This window comes from Pelodiscus sinensis, chromosome 1, assembly GCF_052426305.1.
Source record: "Pelodiscus sinensis isolate ZL-2025 chromosome 1, ASM5242630v1, whole genome shotgun sequence".
Taxonomy (NCBI): Eukaryota; Metazoa; Chordata; order Testudines; family Trionychidae; genus Pelodiscus; species Pelodiscus sinensis.
In genome coordinates, this window is record NC_143052.1 from 165,084,996 (window position 1) to 165,112,755 (window position 27,760).

At 40.0% G+C, this 27,760-nt stretch overlaps 1 protein-coding gene across 1 annotated transcript in view; it reads left to right on the forward strand.

Moving 5' to 3' along the window:
- Nucleotides 1-27,760, forward strand: part of EPHA6 (EPH receptor A6) — an 815,765-nt gene that overhangs the window by 37,253 nt on the left and 750,752 nt on the right. Inside the window, exon 2 of the mRNA XM_075908927.2 lies at nucleotides 14,507-14,571. Coding sequence (XP_075765042.2) covers nucleotides 14,507-14,571 — 65 coding nt within the window. The remainder of the gene's footprint in view (nucleotides 1-14,506; nucleotides 14,572-27,760) is intronic.

Genomic DNA, 27,760 nt, shown 5'->3' on the forward strand with positions numbered 1-27,760 from the left:
TTCTGATTTATCATATTAAAATCACATTTTCTTTTTGACTTTCAAAGTATAGAAATATAAAGGCATGCATTGGAAATCAAAGCTGAGGTATTAATAATTAGTCAAACACTATAGTGTTATGACGAAATTGGCCACTGTTTCACACTAGATCATAGATGTTTTTGCACCTCATTCTTTGATTGGAGGATAACATAATTGTTACAGTATTTATTCTCACATCTAAGAAAGTGTTTAATTGGTACAATGGAGGGGCTATTTATGCCCTTCTCCATTTCTCAGATAACAGTAAAAAAAAAGTCTCTTGAATGGAATAATGAAAAATTCATATTTCTAATTGTTAACACAGCTACAGTGATACAAATGTAAATGTTCCAAATTCCTCAGCTAATGGCGTTGATGCAGTATGACACAGTCTGTTTTGGGGATTGCCTTTAAAGTTCCTCAGCACCACTCCAGCAATCCTTAGTGACATTTGCCTTGCATCATGAGTTATGTAAGAGGCACTTAAGTCTGAAGTAGCCTTTGAAGCACTGTTTTGAGCTAAGTCAAAGCACTGCATTTCCAAAAATAATGACACAACACTTTTGCTGCACTTTCCCTAGATAATCACCAGACCTAGACATATTAATTACAGGCAAATGGAAGTCTGAGAAATGTCTTTCTAGTCCACATGATACAAGTAGATAAGTGTAAAGTAATGCACATCGGGAAAAATAACCCCAACTATACGTACAGTATGATGGGGGCTAATTTGGCTATGACAAACCAGGAAAGAGATCTTGGAGTTATCGTGGATAGTTCTCTGAAAACTTCCACACAGTGTGCAGCGGCAGTCAAAAAGGCAAATAGAATGCTAGGAATTATTAAGAAAGGGATAGAAAATAAGACCCAGAATATCTTACTGCCCCTGTACAAAACTATGGTACACCTGCATCTTGAATACTGTGTACAGATGTGGTCTCCTCACCTCAAAAAAGATATTTTGGCCTTGGAAAGGGTTCAGAAAAGGGCAACTAAAATGCTTAGGCGTTTGGAACGGGCCCCATATGAAGAGAGGTTAAAGCGACTGAGACTTTTCAGTTTAGAAAAAAGGAGACTGAGGGGGGATATGATAGAGGTATATAAAATCATGAGTGGTGTGGAGAGGGCGGATAAAGAAAAGTTATTTATTAGTTCCCATGATAGAAGAACTAGAGGACACCAAATAAAATTAATGGGTAGCAGGTTTAAAACTAATAAAAAGAAAGCTCTTCTTCACATAGCGTGTAGTCAACCTGTGGAACTCCTTGCCAGAGGAGACTGTGAAGGCTAGGACTATAACAGAGTTTAAAAAAAGAGTTAGATAAATTCATGGAGGTTAGGTCCATAAAAGGCTATTAGGCAGGGGATAGAAACGATGTCCCTGGCCTCTGTTTGTCAGAGGCTGGAGAAGGATGGCAGGAGACAAATTGCTTGATCGTTGTCTTCAGTCCACCCTCTTTAGGGCACCTGGTGCTGGCCACTGTCGGCAGACAGGCTACTGGGCTAGATGGACCTTTGGTCTGACCCAGTACAGCTGTTCTTATGTTTTTATGTTCTTAAGTAATTCCTTATTACAAAAGACTATTTTCATTTATCGTATAAATACTCTTTTTCATTATTTATTTATAAGATTGATAAAAAATGATTCTTACTAAAATTATATACACTTGCTTATACAGGTTGTACTCCAAAAACCGACACTCTCTGGTCCAGCAACATCCCTCGTCTGGTAGGACCAGAGATGCTCCTGGACCAGAGAGCCGAGGAGCCTAAGGACAGGAGGGAGAGCCGGGCCAGGGCAACAGGGTTGGCAGCCCAGTTGGGGGCAGTGCGGGGCCAGGGCTGGAGTCCCCCGGCAGGATGGGTTGGCGCCAGTGTTCCCGCTAAGCTGCAGGGCTTCACGGGTGATTAATCAGCCCTGCCCAGTCAGAGGCTCAGGGCTGCGTGCTGATTAGTCACCTGTGAAGCTGTGCTGTACCACAGCGTAGAGGGAACACTGATCGGTGCGGGGCTGGAGTTTCTTGTCACTCCCCCAGGAGCACGGGGCCAGGGCACTATGTCAGCCCCTGGGAGCCTGGGGCTGGAGTTGAGCCCCGCCGCAGCCTGGAGCTGGAGCCCTGCAGCAGTTCCCTGGAACACGGGGCCAGACCAGAGCCCAGTAGCAGCCCACTGGAGTGTGGAGCCAGGGCCAAAGCCCCACGGCTGCCCTTATATGTGCAGGGCTGGATTCTGCTGACAGGAGCCGGAACCTGTGCTGCCCAGGGAGCTGGCAGCAGCTGGGCAAGCAGCCCAGCCAGATTGGGGGTGAGGAGGGTAGGGCGAGGCAGGATGCTTCTGGGGCAGCCGCTGGCGTTTGGGCCCAGTTACAGGAGACCATCCCTGGTCCAGTAAATTCTCCCATTTTGGGACTGGTCAGGTCCCAACGATGCCAGACCAGGGAGGTCCAATCTGTATAACTAATTTTTCTATGATTTTTCCCCCCCTCTGGGATATTAGTAGTAATGGAGTAGAATGTGAGGTGTTGAAAATGCCTCTTCATATAAGAAGCCTCACATTTTCCCCAAAATTAATTATACTAAAGTAGTATGGCAAAACTGATCTACAAAATGCTTTGTATAAGGTTTCACATCAGCAGAAAGAGCTTTTATTCTTATTGGAATATTTAGCTATAGTTACACGAAAAAATAATTATATATCAATAAATACTAGACAGATTACTTAACAGATTAGGTGTAGTAATGGACAGCCTATATGAAGCATGAAGTTCTCAGATCTCTAATATTCTTCAGTTAACAATGGACTCTTAGGATTTCAAAGTTAATGTGCCTTTATATTATATCATTCAAAGCTAAAGCTCAAACTTTCTGCATGCATTATTATGTGCTTCATCCTTCCCAGTTTGCAAGGCAATTTGACTTTTTTGGTAAGACATTCAAAACAGTATCTTCTATAAATGATATTACTGTCATTTATTTGTTAATATTAGAAACATTGCAAACCCAATTGTTTATATCAACAGTTTCAGCCTACATGCTGATACTAAATGGTACATAAAGCAACTGAGATTTTCAAAGCTACCAATTATTAGCATGTACTTCAGTTTGACAGCCTGACCTAGCACTTATAAAATGTACATGCTATGAAGGCTTGCTGCTTGACACGGTAAATTATAAATGAAGAGTTATCAGAAAGTGACAGTGGCTCAGTGAATGAGGCTTACAAAACTGAGAAACAATAAATTGACTGGCTCAGTGGATATTTCCTAAAAAAGAGTTAGGAAATATTTAATTGCCATGAGGATAAGCCTCATCTTTTCTCTAGATCTAGTTGTCATGAGCGGACAACTCTCATAGCTATTTTAATTGCATTTGTTTTTGGTGGGCTCCTGAACCTCCACAATAAAAATGATATTTAAAGTGAACATTTTATGTAGCTGATTTTCATGATAGCATTTGCTTCAAATGGTCTGAGGTCTGTTACATATCACGCCCATTTGTTTTGTATTTTTTCCTTTATCTTCATTCCCTGTAACTCATTTATACAGTACTCTTTCCTTTACATAATTTATTTTTAAAATATGTAGATGAGACAAAAACATTCTTAAGCTTATCAAAGACCTCTGTTTTTAAAACAGATATACCCTTTGAATCAGCGAGAAGCCATGTGAAGTAAAATGGCTTATTTTCCTCACTGCACTGGTAACTTTGAAAACCGCTCTTGCTTCTCCCAGTAGATGTTTGTTGCCTGCTGACTTATACATGCTGCTGACAGCAGTATGAATGCTTGCCAGCCAGCTTTAACCCCCCAAGCAAGCAGGAAAAATACACATTTTGATTGTATTCCTCTTCTCCCATCGTTCATATGTCTCTTGGTTTCTCCCTGAAGTGCTTGCTAAGACAACACATCCTTGGTATATGATGACACAACTTAGCACAACAGATCCCTGACTCTGGATACAGTTGTAATTATTAATAGAAATACCCTTTCATTCCGCCAGAGGTGTATCTCCTGCTTCATTCATACATCTCCTGGGTGATTTCTAAGTGGTAGGTCTAGTTGTGCACATTGTTATTTTGGGTACAACATCTTTGTCACTTGTGCACTAGTTCATCCAAACATTTTGAAAGCTTTATTGTAACTGTTAGAGGCAGTGTGAGCCAATTATAAAGCATTAATATGGACATCAGGAAACTTGAGTTCTATTCACAGCTCTGCCATTGATGCGCAGTACAATTCTAAATAAGTCAGTTTACATCTGTACTGCAGATTCACTGCTTGTAAAGCAGGGACAATGACATTGTATGCTTTATATCAAATATCTACAATTTTCAGACACAATATTTTTTTCTATTTACTCATCAAAGTGCCAGATGAATTTTGCTAATTAAACTGGATTATAGACGGAAAAATAAGAGTAATTGTATTCATTAAATTTTTAACTACATAAAATTACAGAAGTCAGTCCCTTGTTGCTCTCTGCATGAGCTCCACTGTAATGTGATGCATAGTCCTGCTTTGTACTCTCCCAAAACGACTACTATTAGGCATTCTGGCCACTTGAAAATTCCAATAGTGCAAGAGAGCAGGCCTTCTGCTGGTGACCTTTCATAGGTCGCAGCATACAGTAATCCAGATATCCTGGCCAATACCCAACAGAGTTCAGGGTCATATCTTAGCCAACTTCCTTTCCTCTCAAGGTCATATATGGCATATGGCTATGAGTAGTGACATAAGTCACTGCATTCCCATGTGGCAAATATGTGAGTCATGCAAATGGGGACTGCTTGTTACAGTCTTCTTTTGATAAGGGGAATGCAGAACATGTTGAGAGGAAAATTCAGATCCTACTACATGTAGCAGAAGTCTCTCTTTTCTTTTATAATTGTGCCCAGCAAGTAGCCTTCATATACTAACATTGGCAATAAATGGAGGCTGTAAGAGTTCAGCTAAAATGGTCTGAAAATATGTTTTTCAAAGTTAATATCATTTGTTATCTCAATTATATTTTTCAGAACTAAAATGCTTTTAAAAATAGTCATGGCATGTTAATTTTTGTTCGAATGGCTTTAAGTTTGAAATAAAATATTATAATACAAATGTTAATATGAATGGTGAACACCGAGTTAAAATCAACTGGGAGAAAGTTAAATCTGTATGATAGTGACAAAGCAATCTCATAGACATTTTGGCTAAAAGGCATCATCCCGTCAATCTGCTTTGATCTCTTACATATTACAGGCCACAGACCTTCACCCATCAACTCCTATATTAGACTCATAATCCCTGGCAACTTCAGAGTTACAGAGAATCCACATATGTAATATAATTTAAACCAGCAAGTGACCCATGCTTCAAAGGAAGGCAAAAACCCTCCCAAAATCTCTGACTCTCTGACCAGGAAAAAATTCCTTCCCATTCCCAAATTAGATTGGTTTGTGTTCAAAGATGGTGAAACTTTTTAGCCTTACAATGTAATGGAAAAACTTTGTAATTAACTTGTTTCTAATTCTCCCAGTAATATTGTACTCAAATTTATTTCAGATACTCATGTTTACTTTGAAAAAAATCTGCTGAGGTGAACGTACCAGTGATTAGCAAGCCAACTAATTTTTTCAGGTCAAAACCAATATTTTTCTGTAGGGAAGATGACTGCATTACAATGATTTTGAACTTACATTCATATGAAATTTACATTCATATGAGATCTAATCAAATTCCATTTGGAGACCAGAAATTCTGAAAAATACAAGTCCTAAGACACAGGCTGTTTTGTAGTATTAGTTTCTGGATTTGTGTTCTGTATTAGAAATCCACACAGCGCTATAAAGGACACAAAGAACTACCTTAGCTATTCACTTTATTACTAAGAAAGAAAACACTGTTTCAGAGAACATATTTTTTCCTCCTCAACTTTATTTCCTGAATTGCCTACTAAAGAATAACAGTCAACATCTAAGGGTATGTCTACACTACCCCGCTAGTTCGAACTAGTGGGGTAATGTAGTCATCCGCAGTTGCAAATGGAGCCAGGGATTTGAATTTCCCGGGCTTCATTTGCATGAAGCCGGCCAGCGCCATTTTTAAATGCCGGCTAGTTCGGACCCCGTGCCGCGCAGCTATACGCGGCACGGACTAGCTAGTTCGGATTAGGCTTCTAACGAGGCGTACAGCTAGTTCGGATTAGAAACTTAATCCGAACTAGCTAGTCCGTGCCGCGTGTAGCCGCGTGGCACGGGGTCCGAACTAGCCGGCATTTAAAAATGGCGCCGGCCGGCTTCATGCAAATGAAGCCTGGGAAATTCAAATCCCGGGCTTCATTTGCAACTGCGGATGTCTACATTACCCCCGCTAGTTCGAACTAGAGGGGTAGTGTAGACATACCCTAAGGGAGTTATTCTTTTAGATCAAATAGTAGAGTCCTGTGCTGTTGGGCAGAGACATTTATCTTCAAATCCTGTTGGTGTCCAAACCAGGTCCTTGTTATCTAACTGGTCTCTTTTGTGTTCGTGAACTAGAGATCCCCAGACCAACTTGCTCATCTTCTGGGATGCAGCAATCCTAACTAAATCCCAAGTGAGGCTTAATGCCCCAGGAGCTTTGTGCCATATGCTGTCAAGCAAGACTTCACCTTCCCATTTTATTTCTCCTCCTTCCTTTCACCCACTGGAAAACTTGTGGATTACATCTGCATTTTCAAGCCTAACAGGCTGACTGTCTTTCTGTGTTAATACGATGTTTTGCAATCCTCTTTTACTCTTCTGTTTTGTTAATCTTTTGTTAAACTAGGCAGTAATTTGGGATTCTTGAAAACATAATATGTACTGGTTTCTTCTGGCAAAATTTTGCAGAGTAGTAAAATGTACAGAGTAAAGAAACCTAACTTTTGGTGGACTTACTGTAATTATTAACCCCAAAAGTTATTAAAGTTATTACCAAAGATTTCTGCATATGAAATGCACCTTTGGTCCATATGAATGTACAGAGATAACTCTCAAGGTGTTATTTGACATCATATGAAATCAAATACGAAACTGAATTATTGGGAAAGCTCCCAATTTTTTAAAACTGACTGGTATTATATGTCAATAACTAATAATCATGTGATTGCTTCCCTGTCCTTGCAATGTTTGCATTAATTTGAATGTTACATGGTTTAAACTTGTGATGTTGGAAAAAGATGGGTGCTGGCTAAAAATCATACTGGTATTGTGGGTGTCACAAAGGGACAGTTGTTTCCACTTCAGTCTCTTCATAAATGCAGCTACCAGTAGTTTGGCCTTATAGTCTCCTGATGGTAGAAAAGAAGATGTGAAAGTTACAGATGGATGCATCAGATAGGGCAGGAGTAATATCGCAGTTACATAAACCCAATGATTCTATGTGTCATCGAGGGACTTCTTAGGAGTTGGACAGAGGCTGTTTTGGAATCCCAGCTCTTGGGGAAGAAGTGGGAGAGGGAAACTAGTTCAATACTCACTTCTATATTTAGAGGTTAAACACATTGCTCTGAATCAGGCTCAGATACGATTCTGCTTAGATCACTGAGGCTACTTCAAGTATAAATTCTGTCTAGTCTGCTTTTCAAAGTTCAGACAACAGCAGACTTCTCTTTTCTCTCTCTCTCTCTCAGGGTATGTCTACACTACAAAGTTAATTCGAACTAACGGACGTTAGTTCGAATGAACTTTGATAGGCGCTACACTAGCGCTCCGCTAGTTCGAACTTAATTCGAACTAGCGGAGCGCTTAGTTCGAACTAAGTAAACCTCATTCTACGAGGACTAAGCCTAGTTCAAACTTACTAGTTCGAATTAAGGGCTGTGTAGACCCTTAATTCGAACTAGTGGGAGGCTAGCCCTCTCCAGCTTTCCCTGGTGGCCACTCTGGGCACCACCAGGGAAACTCGTATGCTCCCCTCCCAGCCCCGGAGCCCTTAAAAGGGCATGGGCTGGCTACGGTGCCCATGCCAGGTGCAAGCCTGCCAGCACCCAGCCAGCAGACCCTGCACCTGGCACGGCTCGAGGCAGCCACCCACTGCCACCCAGCCCTCCGCCTCTTCCCAGGACCAGGCTGGTGGCTCCTGGGAGCCTGCCCGGGTCCGCAAGAGGCGGGCGCCCGCCTGGTCTAGTGTGGAGATCGTGGACCTCATCCACGACCTCCGCACTAGGCACAGGAATGTGGGCGTCTAGGGCAGGAGAGCTGCTAGCCTGGCCACCCGGGAGCAGGTTTGCATGAAAATCAAGGTGGTCCACTGAGACCCCCGACCCTGAGCCCTGAGCTTAGAATGTCCGTACTGGGTCAGACCAAAGGTCCATCTAGCCCAGTAGCCTGTCTGCCAACAGTGGCCAACACTAGGGACCCTGGAGGGGATGGACCGAAGCAATGACCAAGCCATTTGTCTCGTGCCATCCATCTCCAGCCTTCCACAAACAGAGGCCAGGGACACCATTTCTACCCCCTGGCTAATAGCACTCCATGGACCCAACCTCCATCACTTTATCTCACTTCTCTTTAAACTCTGTTCTAGTTCTAGCCTTCATAGCCTCCTGCAGCAAGGAGTTCCACAAGTTGACTCTTTGCTTTGTGAAGAACAACTTTCTGTTATTAGTTTGAAGCCTGCTACCCATTCCTTTCCTTTGGTGTCCTCTAGTCCTTCTATTATTGTAACTAATGAAGAACTTTCCTTGATGCACCCTCTCCACCCCACTCATGCTTTTATAGATCTCTATCCTATCCCCCCTCAGTCTCCTCTTTTCTAAACTGAAAAGTCCCAGTCTCTTTAGCCTCTCTTCATATGGGACCTGTTCCAAACCTCTGATCATTTTAGTTGCCCTCCCCTCTCCCACCCTCTCTCTTCCCCTCTCCCACCTCCTTTTCCCAGTCTCCCCGAGTTTTGTTCAATAAAGAGAGATTCTATTTTTGACCACATGTTTTCTTTATTTTGTACATCAGGAAGGGGGGCTAGGGAAGGGTAAGTAGAAGGAGGTGAGGGAGGAATGGGGTACGAGCCCCCGATGGGGAGGACTGAGCTGGCTCTGCGGGCTTCTGGGGGTGGAAGCTTTCCAATTGCCCCCTCTTCCCAGATGGCAGCCTGCGGCAAGAGCAGCCGGTCTGATGGCCGAGTGCTGTGATGTGCCCAGAATGGGCACTCAGGGCACTCCAAGACAGGACTGCTTTGCAAGCGGGGCACCCCTGAGAACTGTCTTTCCGGGGTTGGGGTTGGGTCCCTTTAAGTACAGCCCTCGGCTAGCCTGAGGCAGCAGCTCCACGCTCTAAGTCTTCATCTGATGCCCTGCCGGCATTGCTTCCGGCCATCCTTAACCCCGGTTCAGGGTCCACTTAATGTGGACATGGTAGTTTGAATTAGCAAAACGCTAATTCGAACTAGTTTTTTAGTCTGGATGCGTTAGTTCGAATTAGCTTAGTTCGAATGAACTAATTCAAACTAAGTTATTTCGAATTAGCGCTGTAGTGTAGACATACCCTCACACACACACACACACTCTCTCTCTCTCTCTCTCTCTCTCTCTCTCTCACACACACACACACACACACACACACACACACACACACACACACAAAACAAAAAGAGATTGCGATGCCCATCCTTCATCTTTAAAGCTGACTACGTTCCTGACCCTTCCAAAAAAAATCCTTTGCTTATGCTATTTTTATTTAAAAAAAAAGCATTCTTTTAAATACATTATATAAAAATAAACTGTAAAGTATGGCAATGAACATAACATAAGGATAGATTTTTATTTACCGGTATGTAATGAATCTTGAAAGGAAACCGAAGAAGAGGAAAGTCCAAGTAATTTCTTGGAGGTCCTTCAGTCCCACAAGTAAGAGAAAGGAAAAGGCAATAAATACTATAGGTGAACCATTGGCTACATGATTGATGTTGAAACTGAAGATTTTGGTTTTGGGGAAAACCAAGTCAAATTCCAGTAATATAGATGCTTTATAATCTAGAAGGCTCATGTATCACAGGCCAGGGGATAATATTCTCATTTGAAATTTAATCAGAATAGCCACAACAGTATTAAACAGACTTTTTCAAATGGGTACGTGCTATGAGCTAAATGAAGTACAAACTCAAAATTGCTGTCTCATGAACAGATTCCACTGACGTGGAAAGGAACGATAAGACATTTTTCAGTTGCCTATATATCAGTACTAGGTGTCTGAGTAACACGCAAGAGGATTTGAAAATTCTCATTAAAGATATAATTGGCATTACTGAAACCTGGTGGGATGACTCGCATGATTGGAATGTTAAATCATTATATAACCTGTGTAAAGTAGGTAAAAGATGTGTGGGTACTGGATCTTTACAAGGAAACACTACCCGTTAAATACATTGTCATGAGTTATCAGAAACTCAGAACCACATGATTTTGAATTCATATGGATCCGTGTGCTAACTAACACAATTCAGGAAGGGGTACAGATGGGTGTTACAATAAATCAAATCATTCCAGAGAACAGGATGATTTACTCTGTAAGAAGCTGACTGGAGTTTATGGAAAGAAAAAATATATTATGGGGGACTTTCATTGCATAGTAGGGTTGCCAGATGGTCTCCCATAAAATACCGGACACGCGGTATTTTTGGTCGAGAGAAAAAAAAAAGAAAGGAACGTGGGATAATAAGCCCCACTATTCTGGGACACCCAGAGCAGCGATCGCAACCTCACCTCCCAGCTGGGACTTCCAGGCTGGGAGGCGGGACCGCCATGTCTGCTGGGAGCCTGTGATTGCGCAGAAGCCTGGCGGGGGCGGAAGGAGTGGCTGGGAGCCGGTGCACAGCCGGAAAAATCAGAGAATACCGGACATTGCACATGTCCAGTATTCTCTGATATTTTTTTTACCGGACAAAGAGCGCAAGTACCAGACTGTCCGGTAGAATACCGGATACCTGGCAACCCTATTGCATAGACACATGCTGGAGAGCTAATACAGCTGGCATTGAAATATCATTAGTTTATAAATATTGTAGACTTTCTAACACTAAGACTTGCACCCAATACAAGAAAACTCTGTACCTCATGAATCGTAAACATGAATTCATCAGTGGACAGGAATTTGGTGGTTGGCTCTAGACTATCATGATTTGATTGCATTTGATACAAGAAAACAGAGGAAAATATCTAATTTGTCAAAGTTTAGGAAATACAGTAAAATTGAGTTAAAATTTTCTCTAGGACAAATAGGTGATGGATCCTAGTTCTTCAGAGGGCCTTCCTTGGCTGGAGCCAGTGTCTCAGAAGTTTCCACATGGAAGCATATATCTACATATGGATGTTCCATGTTGCTGAGAGAATTTGGGGATAAGCTAATGGAGTGCCAAGGGTAAAATTCCTGAGTTTCTCTGTCACCATAATATAAGGCAGATTACTGAAACGTTAAGTTTGTTTTATCAATTCATCTCCAGCTTTTTATGTAAAAATGTAAGATTGCAATGTATTTGTAATTACTAATGTAAAAAAAATCTTTTGTTCAATGTTAATTTATTCATTTAAATCTAGTTTGGTTTTTATCTTTATTTACTATTGCAGTGATTGTCTAAAACCATCACTTACTACACATTTATATTTTTTCCTCTTTTGTTTGAAATATTTTTATCTGCCCTTTTTGGGGTTTTTTAGTTGTTAGTCCTTTCTTAAATGTAAAGCAAACACAGATTTTGTGTGTCTGTAACTCTCACAAGTAGATTTGAGCCTCATCCAATTCTTATTGGTTTTTAATCTTCTTAGAGCCTCTCTATTTAATGAGTACAGGTTGAACCGGAAACATCCATGGTCCTCCCTGCCCACGGATGTTGCAGGACCAGAGAGTCCCAGTGGAACGCTGGTGCTTAGGAGACCTGCAGGCTGTCAGGACTGCAGGCTCTTCGCAGTAAGCTGCCAGTGGGACCAGGAGTCCAGCTCCTTGCAACTGGACTGCCCGGCTGCCTGGTGGGGCCTTGAGCGTCCTGGCGAGGCTGCCTGGTGGGGCCTGAACCACCCTGGTGGGATGCTCAGCAGGTCTGCCTGGTGAAACTGGGAGCCTCAGCAGGGCCTGGAGCCCAGAACACTACAGCTGGACTGCCCGACTTGGAAGGCAAGGAGGATGGGGGTTGGCTGGGCAGCAGGGCCTATGATGGGTTCAGGGATGGGGGAACAGTAACGGGGGGGGGGGGGAGGTAGAGGGAGAGAGCAATATGACCTCCCATGATCTGGCAAAATCCCTCATCCAGGACCAGTCAGGTCCCAAGGCTGCCAGACTAGGGAGTTCCCACCTATACTTCAGCTTCTGATGGGGGAGCACACCTGACTTGTTTCGTGCCCATGACAGAAAGTGTTTTTTTAGCATAACTCCATTATGTGATAGTGATTTATTGTAAAAATAAATGCATCTGTCTTACAAATATGTGGACCTAAATTTACCATAATTTCTTTGATGAACTTACTCTAGTTTTGAAAAGTTGATACTCATTTCATTTCTTTGATCCCACAAACCATTATTCAAGAGAACAATTCAAACTCACTGAGGTAGTCCAACTGAAATAAAGGTTGCTACTTTTTGCTGACTCTTTGTACTTCCTTAGTCTGTGAGCTCTTGAGGTAGGGACTGTCTCTTTGGAACAGCTGGGAAAACATGAGATCCATGGGTTTGTTACCATAAACAAATAAGATATGGTTTGTGCATAGTTCTTGCATGAGTGTTGTATAGCCCGAGCTGGCTGTTTAGGGGTGTAAACTTAATCCTTTCTGAATCATAGGTAACAAGAGTAATTCTTACCTCTTTGTGTGATAGGAGTAATAACAACGTAGTATTACCAGTGCTATATCTTATAAATACCTACATTTGGATGCTGCAGCTGAAAAGTAAAATGGCACTTGTGAAAGAGTTAGGCTGGCTGTTAACCATGTGTGCATGTGTGTTGAGAGAGACACAGCTGTAGGATTTTACTTAAAATAAATGTTCTCCTCAGAAACCTTGTTGATACTTTTTTTACAATGGGGGGGGGGAATAGAATTAAGAGTGCTAGCCAACAATTAACTTTATATCTCAGCCTTATGATTCTGATATGGAGTCATAAGGTCAAACATAACTATTTAGTACATCTCAAGTACAATGTGGAACATCACAAGATACTGAATTTACTGACAGCTTCACAAGTTTGTGTTGTGTGTGATATGGTTTTTGCATAAAGATTGGAAAGAAGCATAGCAAACTGGGCCTTTTTTTTTATTTCAACATGTGTAAACCCCCAAGTCTTTTAGAAAAGAATGATTTTATTACATATTCATCTGACAAAGTGGGTCTTATCCATGAAAGATATATTGTTAGTATCTAAGGTGATTAACATGACTATCCCTCTAATGATGCATCTACACTGCAGGGCTTAGCTTGAAATAAGCTACAGAAATTGAGCTAAGTCAATTGCATATCTTATTTCGAAATAGCTTATTTTGAAATAAGGAACATCTGCACAGCACTTATTTTGAAATAGAGCACTCTTCCTCCAACTTCCTTATTCCTCATACAATGAGGGTTAGAGGAATCTGAGTAAGAAGTTGTCCAGCTTGAACGTATTTTGACACTATTTCAAAATAACTACCTGTTGTATAGACACAGACTAAGTTATTTCAGAATAGTGCTAGTTATGTCAAAAAGGTGTTGCAGTGTAGATGTATCCTAAAACTTTGTTACTTTTGTTACTAATGATATCTGGCCCACTTTTCACATAATAAAAATTATTCATGAAAATTGCAAAAGATTCAAAACATACAGAATTTTAGAAATGATAGTATCTTTTAGGACTTAGTCCAGGTAGACTAGCAAAGTTAATTTTAACATACTTTCTAGATGTTTTTGTTATAAGATTACAGATATAGTTACAAATGATGACATGTAAAATGGAAATAATGACCTTTTATAAAGTGCTTTTGAGATATATGGATGAAAAGTGCTGTGTTAGAGCTAAATGGTGATGGTATTATATTGATTGATTGCATTGCATTATTTCTCAGCATTTTATCATCAATTACAGTTAACTTTAAAGTGTGGAAATGAGTTAAAGTCTGCTTTTCTTCATTTTTAAAGTTCACAAAACTCGAATCCAGAAATTCATCCAAATGAAAACTTTCCTAAACTTTCAGGTGGAGGTGATGTCTGGAACTGTATCTCCTCATTCATGCATATCTAATTATAATCACTGGACATCACAATGGTGTAATACACTTTCATATGACATCATAAGAAAGATTGACTATTTTCATATAATTAATCATATCTACTGAGATTTAATTATGAAAGGGAAATACAGATCTTAATTCTATTAGTAGTTACAGACAACTCCATTGTTGTGAGTAGGATTAAACCAATATTGGAGAGGTAAAACTTGTCAAATTAATGCAAGTCCGGTATTTAAATTATTCTATTTCTAGGTCTAGAACAAATAACGATCCAATACATATATTTCTTTTTATTCCTAGTGGTGTTGCTTGATACTACAGCTGCACTTGGAGAGCTAGGATGGAAAACCTATCCTTTAAATGGGGTAAGTCAAGCTGGTTTAGTTTGTGTTGTCCTTTTATTCAGTGCTTTTTCATTTCAACAATAGAATGGACTAGTTTTGCTAAATCAATATTTTCCTGAAGTATGTATATTTCAGCATATGTACACTCCATCCCGTGAGGGCAAGAGTACAGGGGTGTGTGGACACTGCTTGCACTGCTGTTAGTCTGTAGGTGACTTGAGTCGCTCAGTCACTCCAAGGCACCGTGGCCTAATAGACTATGTCTTTATAGAGGGTCTGTAGCATAGCCATTGGGTTCAGGGTAGCACAGCCTAATGACCAGAGTCTAGGGGTTAGGGTAGCTGTTCCAGTAGAGGGACTCACACCCATCCTACTCAACCAGGCCCCAACCCAGTGCCCTGTCCATGGAGAAGTGATCTGCCATTCGCTCAGCAGGGAATCTGAGCACCACACACTGAGCTCATTTGGACAGGAGGTATCACTCACACACCCTCCCTTGGTCACTTTCTGCCAGCTCTGGCATTGGGGCAGTCCACTTGGTTTTTGGCTCCACAGGCTCTGAAGCACAATGTGGTCTCCTGGGTCTCCAGCTCTCATGATCTGAGTCTCTGCTAGAGTTACTTCTGGAGCTCCAGTAGCAGGTTCTTCCTCTCCAGCATCCAGCCAAGGCTGATCTGAGCTGGGCTGCTCCCTTTCATACTGCTCCAGCACTTGGTGCATGCTCAATCTGGGTGGAGGGGCAGTACTTCCTCCACCCACAGCATTTGAACCCTCTGTCCCAGCGTGAACTAGAATCTGAATACTAGTTAACACTAAGAGCCCCCCAAATTGCAAATATATTTATGCACATATTACAGTACTATCAGCTGCTACTTCTATAGGTAATGGTCTGCCAGGATTTCTCATGTCTGTATTTTGAGGTAGTTCTGTTATGAATATCTGTTCTGTCCTAAAACTAGAAATTTTTAATTCAGGCACAAGTTTTCTGTAAATTTCATAGAAAAAAAATTCATTTATTACAGTAGTTTAAATAATTTATACAATCAAAGTAGCATTTTCGACTACATGATTTGATGGCGTGTTTCCAAATGTTAATTCTGAAAGCCTATTACAATATTATAAATAAAGCGAAAACAAAGTTACCAAAGTTTAAAACATGGATATATTTATGTACCGTGACTTTTTTCTGTATGACACTTTTAGTCAAAAGTTTGGTGTCCCAGATAATGTTTTACATGTTTATACAGTACTGTTAATATAGATTGACATGTCAAGAGGAGCAAGGTGCTATGTAGGGCACAAGACCTCTGAGTTTTGCAGATGGCTGTCATGCTTAGAGGTGCTATGGTCAAGACTGGGAGAGGGAAGAAGTACTTTTTGTTTAGTATCAGAGGGGTAGCCGTGTTAGTCTGAATCTGCAAAAGTGGCGAGGAGTCCTGTTGCACCTTATAGACTAATCGAAGTGTTGGAGCATAAGCTTTCATGAGCAAAGACCACTTCGTCAAGTGGGTCTTTGCCAACGAAAGTGGGTCTTTGCCCACGAAAGCTTATGCTCCAACACTTCAGTTAGTTTATAAGGTGCCACAGGACTCCTCACCGCTTTTACTTTTTGTTTGTTTCACTTGAGTAATATTCGTGATTGAACTTCAAATGGTGTATTGTTCTTTTCACCTGCCCAGTGCTCTTAACAGGATATCAAGTCATTTTTAGTTTCACTTTTAATTACAATGTAGTATATTGAAGCAATTATGTCCTTTTTATGTGTGGGGTCCTTATTCTAAGAACACCCTGAATTTAGCTATCTTTTTCCTTGTGTATCATTCACTTTTATATTAGGTGGTATTATCTTTTAATTACTGGATATGATGTGTGTGATGACTTCTGAAGCAAACTGAGATATAGAGCACCAATGGGATTTTGTATGAAGGGGTAAACTTGTTGTTTCATTCTATGTGGGATTTTCTTTCTTGCAACACATTCTAGAAGAAAATAAAGTTGTTCATCCTCAGCACCTTAATAATCCATTCTTTTAAAAGTGCCACTAGTTTCTATGCCTTCAGGGAATCCAAACAATGTGACATTTCTTAATCTCAGCATATTTTCAAATTTATGGATTACATTTTTCAGGCTTTTCTAGTCCTTTGTATTCTGAGACAAGATTTTTAGTCTATTAATACATCTCTTGGTTTTTCACACATAGTTTTCAGTTTTATATAGCCTGAGTCCTGAATTCTGAAGGTTTCTTTTGAAATTATGTAGAAAATAAACTGGCTCAGATCCTAATAAGATAGCTACAATATGAGCCAAATGCCTTTTTAATCTAGTCAAATGATGAGTCCCATTAAAGTCAACAGGACTGCTTGTGTGCATAAGACAAACTGATATCATTTCCTTTAAATAGCAATGGGCTTTTCATATGTATTCTTAAAAGCTTCAATCATTTCACCAACAATAGATCTAAAATGAAAGCGGAAAGGAACAACAACTTACACAATAACCATCAGAAAATGTCTATTTTGGCTGCTCTTGTAAATCTCTTCCCACACTCAATTTTGTAGCTCATTTTAAAACCACAGACATGTTGGAAGTTTTGCCAGAGGAACTGCTTCTACTTTGTCAGTTTTAGGAATTGGCAGTATTTCTCTGATACAAAGAGCTTACACATTAATTAATAGTAAATATTTAGGGGTCTGCTTATTTTTAAGATATGATGTGATCTTTTGTTGGGAATCTTGTCAAGAGAATTTCACTGAGAAAATTGTGATAAATACATTGGAAAAAGAAGAGCTATGTGGCTTGAAAAATGGAACACATTGTGCAGGTGAAAACCCGAATTGCTATCATATATTAGTTTGAGCAATTTTTAAGCTCCACTGCTAGTATTGGTGATAGATATTCATTGATACTAAGTAAACACTGGAACTGAGAAAATAGAAAATCTCATTCATGAATAATTGAGAAGCAAATATAATATCCTATTTCCTTGTGGAATAAACGGATGTGTTTTTATGAATTGTATCATTCATAGCAGAATAATTTAAATATATGCAAAATTGCTGTTTAAAATGGGTAATGGCTAATGATTGCTTCCTGGCTTAAAAAAACTCAATTAAAGTATATACACATTTCAGTAAGTTCAGAAGTTAATATAGGAAAACCTATATACATATGTAACAAATTATTAAGGTGGTTGTGAAATTAATCCTTAAAGCTAAAAACTAACGTGTATTGCTTAACTCCTTACATTTTGAATAACTTTTGATTCCTGCACCTAGAATGAAGATAAAAGGATTATAGTTTCCCTCACTGCTAGCCCCTCTTCATTTACTTAGCAGATGTGCACAACATGCCTCCCTTAGGCCTATCATGTAATCCATAAATTCTATTTATTTGGAATTCTGGCTTTCCATCAATATATAGATCAGTTTATATCCACACATTTTTGAACTAACGGCCAAATTCTTCCTTCAGAATCACTTGTGTGGCTCTCTCTTTCTTAAGCCAGAAACTATTCTCTTGTATTTATTGATTTTAAAGTTAAAGTTCAATAAAATAACTGCTCTCCTAAATCCTTCGCAAAATTATCACAGATGTTGCATTTCCAGGGTATTCCTATGCAGTTACAGATCTAGCCTAACATAGTTACTCCGTACTCTGAGGCATATCTGTGCAATCTAGATAATTTATTTTCCATGTAAATGGAAATGCTCCTGACCTTGGCGAGCTCCTCAGAATTACCCCTGTGACTGGGAGACCCTATAGAAAGCCTTTCTTCAAAGCTCAAAGTCAGAACTTGATAGGGCTTTGGGAGCAGGGAAGGTAAAGCATCATTTATTCATACTGGGGCTCTTTCGCTAGTTGCATGAGTGAATTGGCAGTATGCCTCTTGGAGGGTCTGCATGTAGTATTCATTCATTCATTCAGGCACGTCTGCCTCCATTGTTCCAGGCTCTCCAGAGTTGTGAGACTATGTGCCCTGTTTACTTCTCCCACAGAAGGGGATCATTAATTCTCCATTATGAATGTCTCCAAATTTCCTGATCTGTGCCCATTTCTGTTGCATAAAAAAGCCTCCACCTGAGCTCACTAGATTTATATACATGGATTTTCTAAAGGTATACCAAACTGTTAGGTCTAAGGTTTTAAACTGCAACTTATTGTGATCCTTGTCAATCTTTGCAATCTGTGTAACTCTCAAACTTACTGTAAACTGCAACTTTGTAATCTTTGTAACATGCGGCCACCTTGCTTGTAACTTTCCCTAAGCTGCATTCTCCCCTGAGCGAATGGAGAGAGAGTGTGAGTGTGTTTGAAGAATGCTTGGAACAATGGACCACATGGCAATGAGTCATCACAGTCTGGGCATGCTCCCTGCTGGATAAAGGGAAGTGAATGGGTCACAGGAGCCATTCAGACACTATATAAAGAGAAGGAGCACATGTAAGACTCTCTTTTTTTTTCCTTCCACTGATCCTGAGAAGCTCCCCTCCAGTGTCTTTCCTCCTGACCAGCTTCCCCAGCCATGATGAGCAAACAGACCCTCCAGGATTCACAAGCCTTGGCTTCTTCTGCAACCTATATGTCTGTGTAAGTGTGTGAGTGCCTGAGGGCAGGAATGAATGGGTGTAAATGAGTGAATTAATGGAGGGGTGTGTGCTTGCTTGTCTGTATGTGTGTGAGAGAGAGTTCTATCTTCTTTAACTTAAACCTTAGGTGGCTGCTTTCTCCTCTTTAGTTTTACCTAGTGGAAATAAACCCATACTAGTATAACCCTGGGTGGTCTCCAGTGAGAATATTTTTGGGGTAACAACTTCCTCTATGCTTATCCACTTCAGTCGTAATTTGGAACACAAGCATTGCCGTATTGATCCATCTGGTCTGATGTTCTGTCTTTGACAGTGGTTATTGGTGCAAGAACCCCCAGGATGGAGTATTACAGAATAAATGGCTCATGGAGAAAATTTCTCCCACAAACCTTTTGCTGGTTTGTTTATCCTTAAGCATCATGGGTTTTATCCCATTTTTTCATCTTTTATACTGTGGATATCAGTGTTATATGTATTAATGTCTAATTAGTGTTTTGAATCCTTCAAGCCTCTTGAACACTATATCTTACATCAGTGATTTCCATACTTCATGCTCTAAAAGCATTTAATTTTGATAGGTTAAGCAAGGAGGAAAGAGCCATCCCTTTTGCCAAACTTTTTTATTTTTACTTAAATACTCAAGAATTCACTTATCACTTGTCTTCAACTGGTAAAAATATCTTTCTCTTGGCTTTGTTGAAGAGCAGTAGATGGGCAGAAAATAATATGCAGACAGAAAGTCACTGGCTGATTCCCTAACATTAATGGGTTTTGAAGGCAGAATTCTATGCCAAGTTGATGGAGAAGAAAACTCATGACCTTCACTCATACAAGAAAGGCATCAAAATTGCAAATAAAAACTTCCAACATGTCCTTATCCCACTGTGGAAATAGCCCTAGAAGAAATATTGGCACTTGTCTGGTCTCATGAGTTGACACCATTTGAATAATGTCTTTTCTGTCTACACATGACAAACCTTTCTTTTTATTGCATCTGTTTTTGCATCAAGTATATTCAAGTTAGCTGTATGTGAATTTCCAGTAGTCTGAATTTAACATCCATTTTATCACCTGGATCGATCGGTCTTCAGCTATCATTAAGAATGTGCCGATCACAGCACATCCACCATTCTTCTCACACTCTTGCCTTTCTTCTCCACGTTTGTCCAAAATGTTTAACAATGTCATCTTCCCATCTTCTTGGAGACCGACCGGGTGGTCTTTTCTGTTCTCGCGGGTACCACTTAGCAGTAATTGTGGTCCACCTATTGTCCATGAGCTGTGCTGTGTGGCATACCCATTGCATTTTGTTATGTCTGCTTTCCACAATAATATCTTTCATGCCACTGCATTCTCTGATCATTTCATTTGGAATACAATCCAGAAGGGAAATTCCCAACATAGCTTGCTCCATTGCCCTTTCAGCTACCAATAGTCGCTGCTCTTCTCTCTTTGTTAGTGCCCACGTTTTGCTGCCATACAACATGGCTGGCAGCACTGTTGAATTGAAGATATTTGTACGTGTGATCTTACTGATTTTTTTCCTTTGAGGACATCCTTGATGGAATTGAATGCACACCATCCTGCCCGAATCCTTTGCGAGAGTTCTTCGTTCAGGTCTTGGCGCATATTAACTTCTTGACCCAAATATATGTACTGTTCCACTTCTTTGATTTCTTCTCCTGTTATCATTATTCAGGCTTTTTGTAAGTCATCTGATAGCACGTATTTCGTTTTGCAGTGATTCATTTTCGGATCGACCTGACTGCTTTTCTTGTCAAGTTTTCGTAGCATGCTCTGCAATTGGTTGGTGCTTTTGGCAATTAATACAATGTCGTCCGCGAATCTGAGATGAGATAATCATTCTCCATTTATGTTGACACCACTCCTCCAATTGATCTTGTTCATAACCATTTTGAGGCATGCAGTGAATAGTTTTGGTGGAATTATATCTCCTTTCTTCACGCCTTTCTCAATTGGGATACGGAGGGGAGTTTTGAGGAGAGTAATATCTGTTGTACATCCAGTATTCGCTTCTTTCAACAAATTGAAACCCTGCCTGCTCGCTCAGCTGTTGTTCATCCAAGCTCTGCGAAAGCTGGTTCATTACCACCTTGGTAAAGAGCTTGTAAATATGAGAGAGTAGGCATATAGGGTGGTAATTCTTAAGATTTTGTCGATCACCCTTCTTGTGCAGCAAGATAGTATTTGACTCCTTCAGCTTGATGGTATTTTCCCTTCTTCAAGATATCAACTGAATCTTAAAGTGAGGGCCTTCCAAAGTTTTTCGCCTCCTGCAGAAATCATTTCTGTCATTATTCCATCTTTGCCTGGAGCTTTTCCCCTCTTCATCTGGTATAGTGAGCTTTGGATTATTGGTGGGACGTGGTGTTCTGACTCCTAGAGCATTGGGAGAGGGACGTTGATTCTTGATTTGAATAGTTCTATAGAGAAATCCTTACAGACCTCTTCCATCCCTGCTCCGTTGATTACTGTCTCTCCATCCTTGTTCTTCAATGCTATTATGCTCCGTCTATACTGCGTCAACTCCCGCTTGCACGTCCTAAGGCTTTTGCCTGATTCAGCTGTTTTTTGAGGAGTTTTTCTTTCTGGAAGTTCTCGAAGTCATCCTTCAGCTTTTGCCGTAAAATCTTGCATAGAATGGAATACTCAAAGTTGTTATCCAAGCTCCTTTTCATGTTTCTCTGCTTCTCCAGAGGCTTTTCATTTCCTTCAAGATTCTTCCCTTCACCTTCTTCGACTTTTCAATTTCAGTTGCTTTTAAACAACATCTCAACTTGTCAGCACAGATACTATAGTCCTCATCACACTTTTCCATCTGGCTCCAGTCAAACCCAGAAATCGCTTTCTTCAGCTTTGCTTCATCGAATGTCTTTGGCCACTGTTTCCTATTTGCCATCTGTAACACCTTCTTTTCCACCACTTCGTCGAAAATCAACTTCACTCTAAGCAAGCGATGGTCAGTGCCGATGTTGAAAGGCTGCACCACAGAGATGTCTTGAGTGATACGCCTTTTATTGACTAAAATATAGTCGATTTCATTCTTGATCTTTGCGTTTGGTGTGATCCACGTCCACCTTCTTGCAATCTTCTTTTTATACCAAATGTTTGCCACGTAAAGTTCTTTCATTTCTGCCATTGCTACTAAACTTTCTCCTCTTACAGCAGTGGTGAACAGAATGAATCTACCTATGAACTTTTTGTCAGCTTTCCCTCATCTGACCTTGGCATTAAAGTTTTCCATCATGACAGTGTAAGTGGACTTTTGCGTGAGGGCTCTTTCGAGCTCTCGGTAGAATTCTTCCACTTCTTCGTCCTCACTTGCACTTGTGGGGGCATAGGCCTGGATGACCTTGAGAATAGCCTTTGACTCTATCTGAAGATGAAGCACACCAATATGTGTTGTTAGCTGACATGATATAACTTTCAAAGACCAGTCCTTACTGACAATAAATCCAACTTCTCCAACATTTCTAGCATCATCTCCCTTTCTGAGCCTCACAACACTTCCATCCTTCCAATTGACTTCCAACTCCTTCTTTTGTTGGGTTTCGCAAACACCGAGGATGTCGCATCTTATCCTTTTCTTTTCCTCCATCAGATGGTTTAACGTTTCCTCCCTCACCAGCGACCTACAATTGTAAGTACACATAGCGAGGGTTGTCCTTTTCCTTGTTGGCTTAGCACCTGACATTTTTCTCATCCTCTTGTCACTCAGTTTCCAGTCCGCCACAGTAGAATGGTTCGATGACACTCAGGGGACTAAAACCCATTTACCCATGTTGTTTTAGCCATTGACTTCAAGCCATCCCACTGGCTAGGTGGGCAGGCATGCGTACCTCCTCAGACTTAGCTAGCCTCCAACCTCTAAGGAGAAGGAAAAACGGAGAGAGCAATCCCCTCCCTGAATTGGATAGTCCAACACTGTTGTAGCATGGTTAGACCTATCAGGGCATACGCCCCGCTACCATAGCTGTCAGACAGCCAGGGTCACCGCTGCACCACGATGAGGCATTGAGGTAGGATTTTGCAGCAGTGACCATTTTATCTGTCTAGCTATTTAGCCCTTTAAGAGACTACTCAAAGTTAGTGGAAGGTGGGACAGAGGGTAGCCAAATTAGGCTTGCTTTTTGCTCTGCTAAGGGCATATTTTATATTTTCTCAATACTTTTTTGTTTTGTTTTTGACACTATAATTTAACTCTTTATATACTAAAAACTTATAATCATGTAAAAGAGAAATTATCACACTGGCAACAAAAAGCTCAAACCCAATATGTAATTTTTGTAAATTGCCCATAGCTTTCTAGATGTGAGCGCCATTTCTTGTTAGCACATTACTACTCCTCTCAGGGTGATAGAACTACATTAACAGACAACTTAAAAGGACACTGAAGTGACATCAAATAAACTGAAACAGTAGAATGATTACTGGGGTTACACTTTAAAATTGATTTCAATTATGCACAGATTGGCTGATGATGATAAGAAAAACCACTGGATCCAGCAAGCTGGGATGTTCCCTCAGTAGCTCTATTTCTAGATGCTGAGAAATCTTTTAATAGGGTTGAATGACCTTATTTAACAGCTGTCCTAAAAAAATTTAAATTTGGACCATTTGGGTCAACATATTATTACTCTCTCTTCACTTCACTATCAACGAATGGACTTATTTCTCCCACATTTCCACTCGAAAGAAGGGCACAGGAAATCTGCCCCCCTCTTGTTACTTCATAATCTCTCATGAAGCACTGGCAATGTAAGATATGTCAGCACTCAGCCACTGAAGGTCTGATTATAAGCAGGAAAGCATACGAAATCAGTGTACATGTTGACATTTTTTAAGACTTCAGCTTCATCCATGCCATCATTATTGAATTTAGTTGACATTTTTGAGAGATCACTGGTTTTTGTATTAACTGGAATAAATCCACAAACAGTCAATATAGCCAAAAGATCGAATGCTTTTCTGTTTCCAATAAGCAAGTGTTATTTTTTGGAAAATTAGGACAAATCTTGTTTCTGTAAATACAGACTACATATCAAGATATTCTCAAGGACATTTTTTCTTTTCTTGAGGGAGAGAATAGATATAGCCAATATGAATATTTGCCCAAGATTGACTTATATAGTTAGCCTTCTTTCACTCTTTGCTGAATTAATGGGCTTATTGTGCAATATATATTGGATAAAATGACAGTCTTACTTGTCACGCAAGTTCCTTAAAAATCCTAAGCAACTGGAGATATAAAGTTGCTAGATTTGTACCTATATAATATTTCAGTTGTGTCCTGTTGTAAAGTGGTTCCCTTCAGTAGCTTTGTTTACACACCAGCCTGGTTTGAGATAGTTTAGTGTTTTAGTGCCTCTCTTCTTGTATATACCTTCAGAGACTACCTCTACCAAAGAGGAAAAATCCAATTTTCTAATCTACATGTGACATCCTGGAATCCATTGGGACAATTAAAGCATATGATTATACTAATTCTCTTCTCATGCCGCAATGAGGTAACTGTGCATCAGGATGAAGGCACATTTTCCACACTTAAAACAATCTGTATAGACAAAGGATTTACCAAAAAAATTAATATAAGATGATAAACTGGTCTTTATTCAATTACATGTATGACAAGTATCTGCTATTACTGTTCCACAATTCCTTCTTCAGTGCCAATGTTAAAGGATTCATGCAAAGAGAGGGGACAACTGTCCTGTTTCAACTCTTTCACATCTACAAGAACATTTAGAGAAATATGGAAACAAATCACTTGGTAGGAATTACTTATAGGTGACTTAATACTTTCTAATACTCTTTTAACCTCAGTCTCAAAGGAAAAAAAGGAGAAATAATTTAGCTTTTACTATTTCAACAGAAACCTGAGAGGATATCTGGCTTAACGTGTAATATACTTCAAGTTCTTTATCCTTGTGATTCTTCTGGAACAAAACATTAAGCAGGGGCTACTGGATTCCAGAACATTTAAGGGTAGATTACATCTCCAACACTCACTGTGTGTCACCAGTCACATGTCAACCTTTTGCTCATCCTCTGTCAAAAATGCATGTGTGCTAGAATTCTATGTTCTGTATTCTCTCAAACTAAGTGCCACTATCTTTCCACCTCCAAGCTTGTAGGTTATAAGGCTGCTGAATGAGTTGGTATTACCAGTTAACATTGTGAAATGGATTGCAGTAACAAAGTTTAGTGGCAAAAAGAGTTTATTTTGGAAAAAAAATGGAAATCTGCAGTTCCTCTCTCATGCATAGACTGTCTTAGTGAGCATTAATGGACAAAATTACTCTAATAGAAATATTTGGAGAAAAAATGAGGATGCCTGATCATACATGAAATTATTGCAAACTTTTACAGTTTAGTGTGTATATTAGACCCCAATACTGATAGACTCTGTTCTTACTTATCCATTTAGACACTTTAATAATTGATCACCTGCATGACCTTGGTGGGTTTGTGTGTGAGTTAGTGTGTGAATTTAGTTTTCCAAATAATAGCACTTTTGTTTCATTGCATTTATTTTATATTAAAAGTGGTATTTTAAATGAACTTTAGAGAGTAGATCTCTAGCCACCACAAATCCCCCACTTCTTCCAGCTAAGCTAGCAAAGCCCAGATGCTTGCTTCTTTCAATTGAGGGTTCTGTTAGCATCAGTATATATTGGCTTACATTTTTCAAGGGAATCCTCCCAAGGAAAAGGGATCGAGATGATACTTGTAATGAATGAAGAGATTCCTTTTTAGCAAGGGCCTTGGATAAGAATTTGCACATAACCTTCCAGCTAATCAGCTTAGCTTCTTTCTTATTTGACACCTGTGACCAAAGTATCTACTTACATTGTACCACATCTGCAATGAACAGCTTAAAGTGAGCATGTTAGTTTCTTTGACTGAGAACATTTAATCCAAGTGATTGCAGCTATTGTAAATACTTCCTTGTCAATTAGTAATGTTCCTACAAAATTAACCACATATGTAATTACTCCTGGTTTGGTTTTTTTTAATGTCTCATTTTCCTTTGTAAGGAAGCTTTTGACTTTTTTTCTGGTTGCCCTATTAAAAGTCTTAAGAAAGTTTAAGGCAGTTTCTCTGGTTCCCAATTTGTCTCATCACTGGCAGTGAACTTGCAGCACTATTACATCTTTTGTATTTTTTCTTTGTTCACCCATCACTCACATATCCAAATGTACTTTATTTTACCCTTTTATTTATAACAATTAATTTACAATATTTCAGTGAATGCTAGAAGAAATCCTCTAAACCAATTAGAAAACATTAAGAGTGAGTTGCCAGAAAATTTAACAAAGTGACTTAAATCCTACTTTTAAGGACACTAATTTATAAGTTTGTTCATGTTTTCTTACATGTTGCAAGGATGACATGACTTCTCAGTGCTCACTTGCAGACTCTGCTTTTCAATATCTATAGCTATATCTAAATCTACTTTGTTCTATGTTTAATCATGTTGAGAAATATCAATAGAATGTTTTAAAACTTTTAACTAGCTCTGGAGTGTTCCACTGCTAGATGCCTTGTCTTTAGTCACATGAAAAATTCTCCAGTTTTGAACCAGTTAGTTAGTTGTCTGCATTTGCTTCAAAGTAATATGTCCTCAGTACATTCCCTGATACAAATCATGAATAAATCCACCAATCAGAATAAACGTGTTCAACTGAATTAAGTCAGTGAATAAACAAATAATTCAAGATAAGCAAAACCAGGAGCTTTCTAAGGAAGAAAGATAATACGAACTTTAGTGTGAAATTGTATTGCAAAAGTATTGGATACAATATTATGCATCGTTCCCACACAATACAAAAGCAAAGATACACAGAACCTGAGAGAGCTAGTCTTATTTAAAGTAGAAATATGAACAAATTGTGAAAGAAGAGTCCAAAAGAACAGCTCAAATGTATAGGGACAAAATCAGATAAGCTAAGGCACAAAATTAATTACACCTAGCAAGAGACATAAAATCTCAACAGAACAAGGCTCTATATGTAAGCAGGGGAATGGTCCCACAATTGTGGGGAACTTTCCTGGCTTCTATACCACCCTGGTGAAATGGACCAGCGAAAGGATCTCAGTCCCCGCTCCCACTTCCTTTACGCCACGGCTTCCCTAATCCTGAGGGCTCCCCCTCTACTCTCCTGAATAGCAGAGTCCTCGAAACCCCAACAAGGCTGGGCCCAGGTTTCCTGGGGCTTAATCCCTGACCTTGTAGTCACTGGGGACAGGAGTTAGGGTGTCCCCACTCCGACGTGCTCTCTTCACACTGCATGTTTTCTTGGCCCAGTGATCATTTCATAAGGTTCAAAGCAAATACAATTTATTAAAGATCAACTGATTACAGAGAAAAGAATAAGAAAAATGAGAATGGTTAAATGAGAACACACAGTCCTTCTCTGTAGCACGGGGACATCAAAACAGCAGTCTGCAGAGTGTAAGGACAGTCCACAGTCTCTTCCTTAGAGGCCCTGGATGTGCTGCAGGGGGGCTGCAAGCTGGACACGCTTGCTCTGGCAGTGACCACACAGCCTCAAGCTCAAAGTGGCCAGACCCCTCTCCCAGTCTGGCCTGCTGGGCCTCTT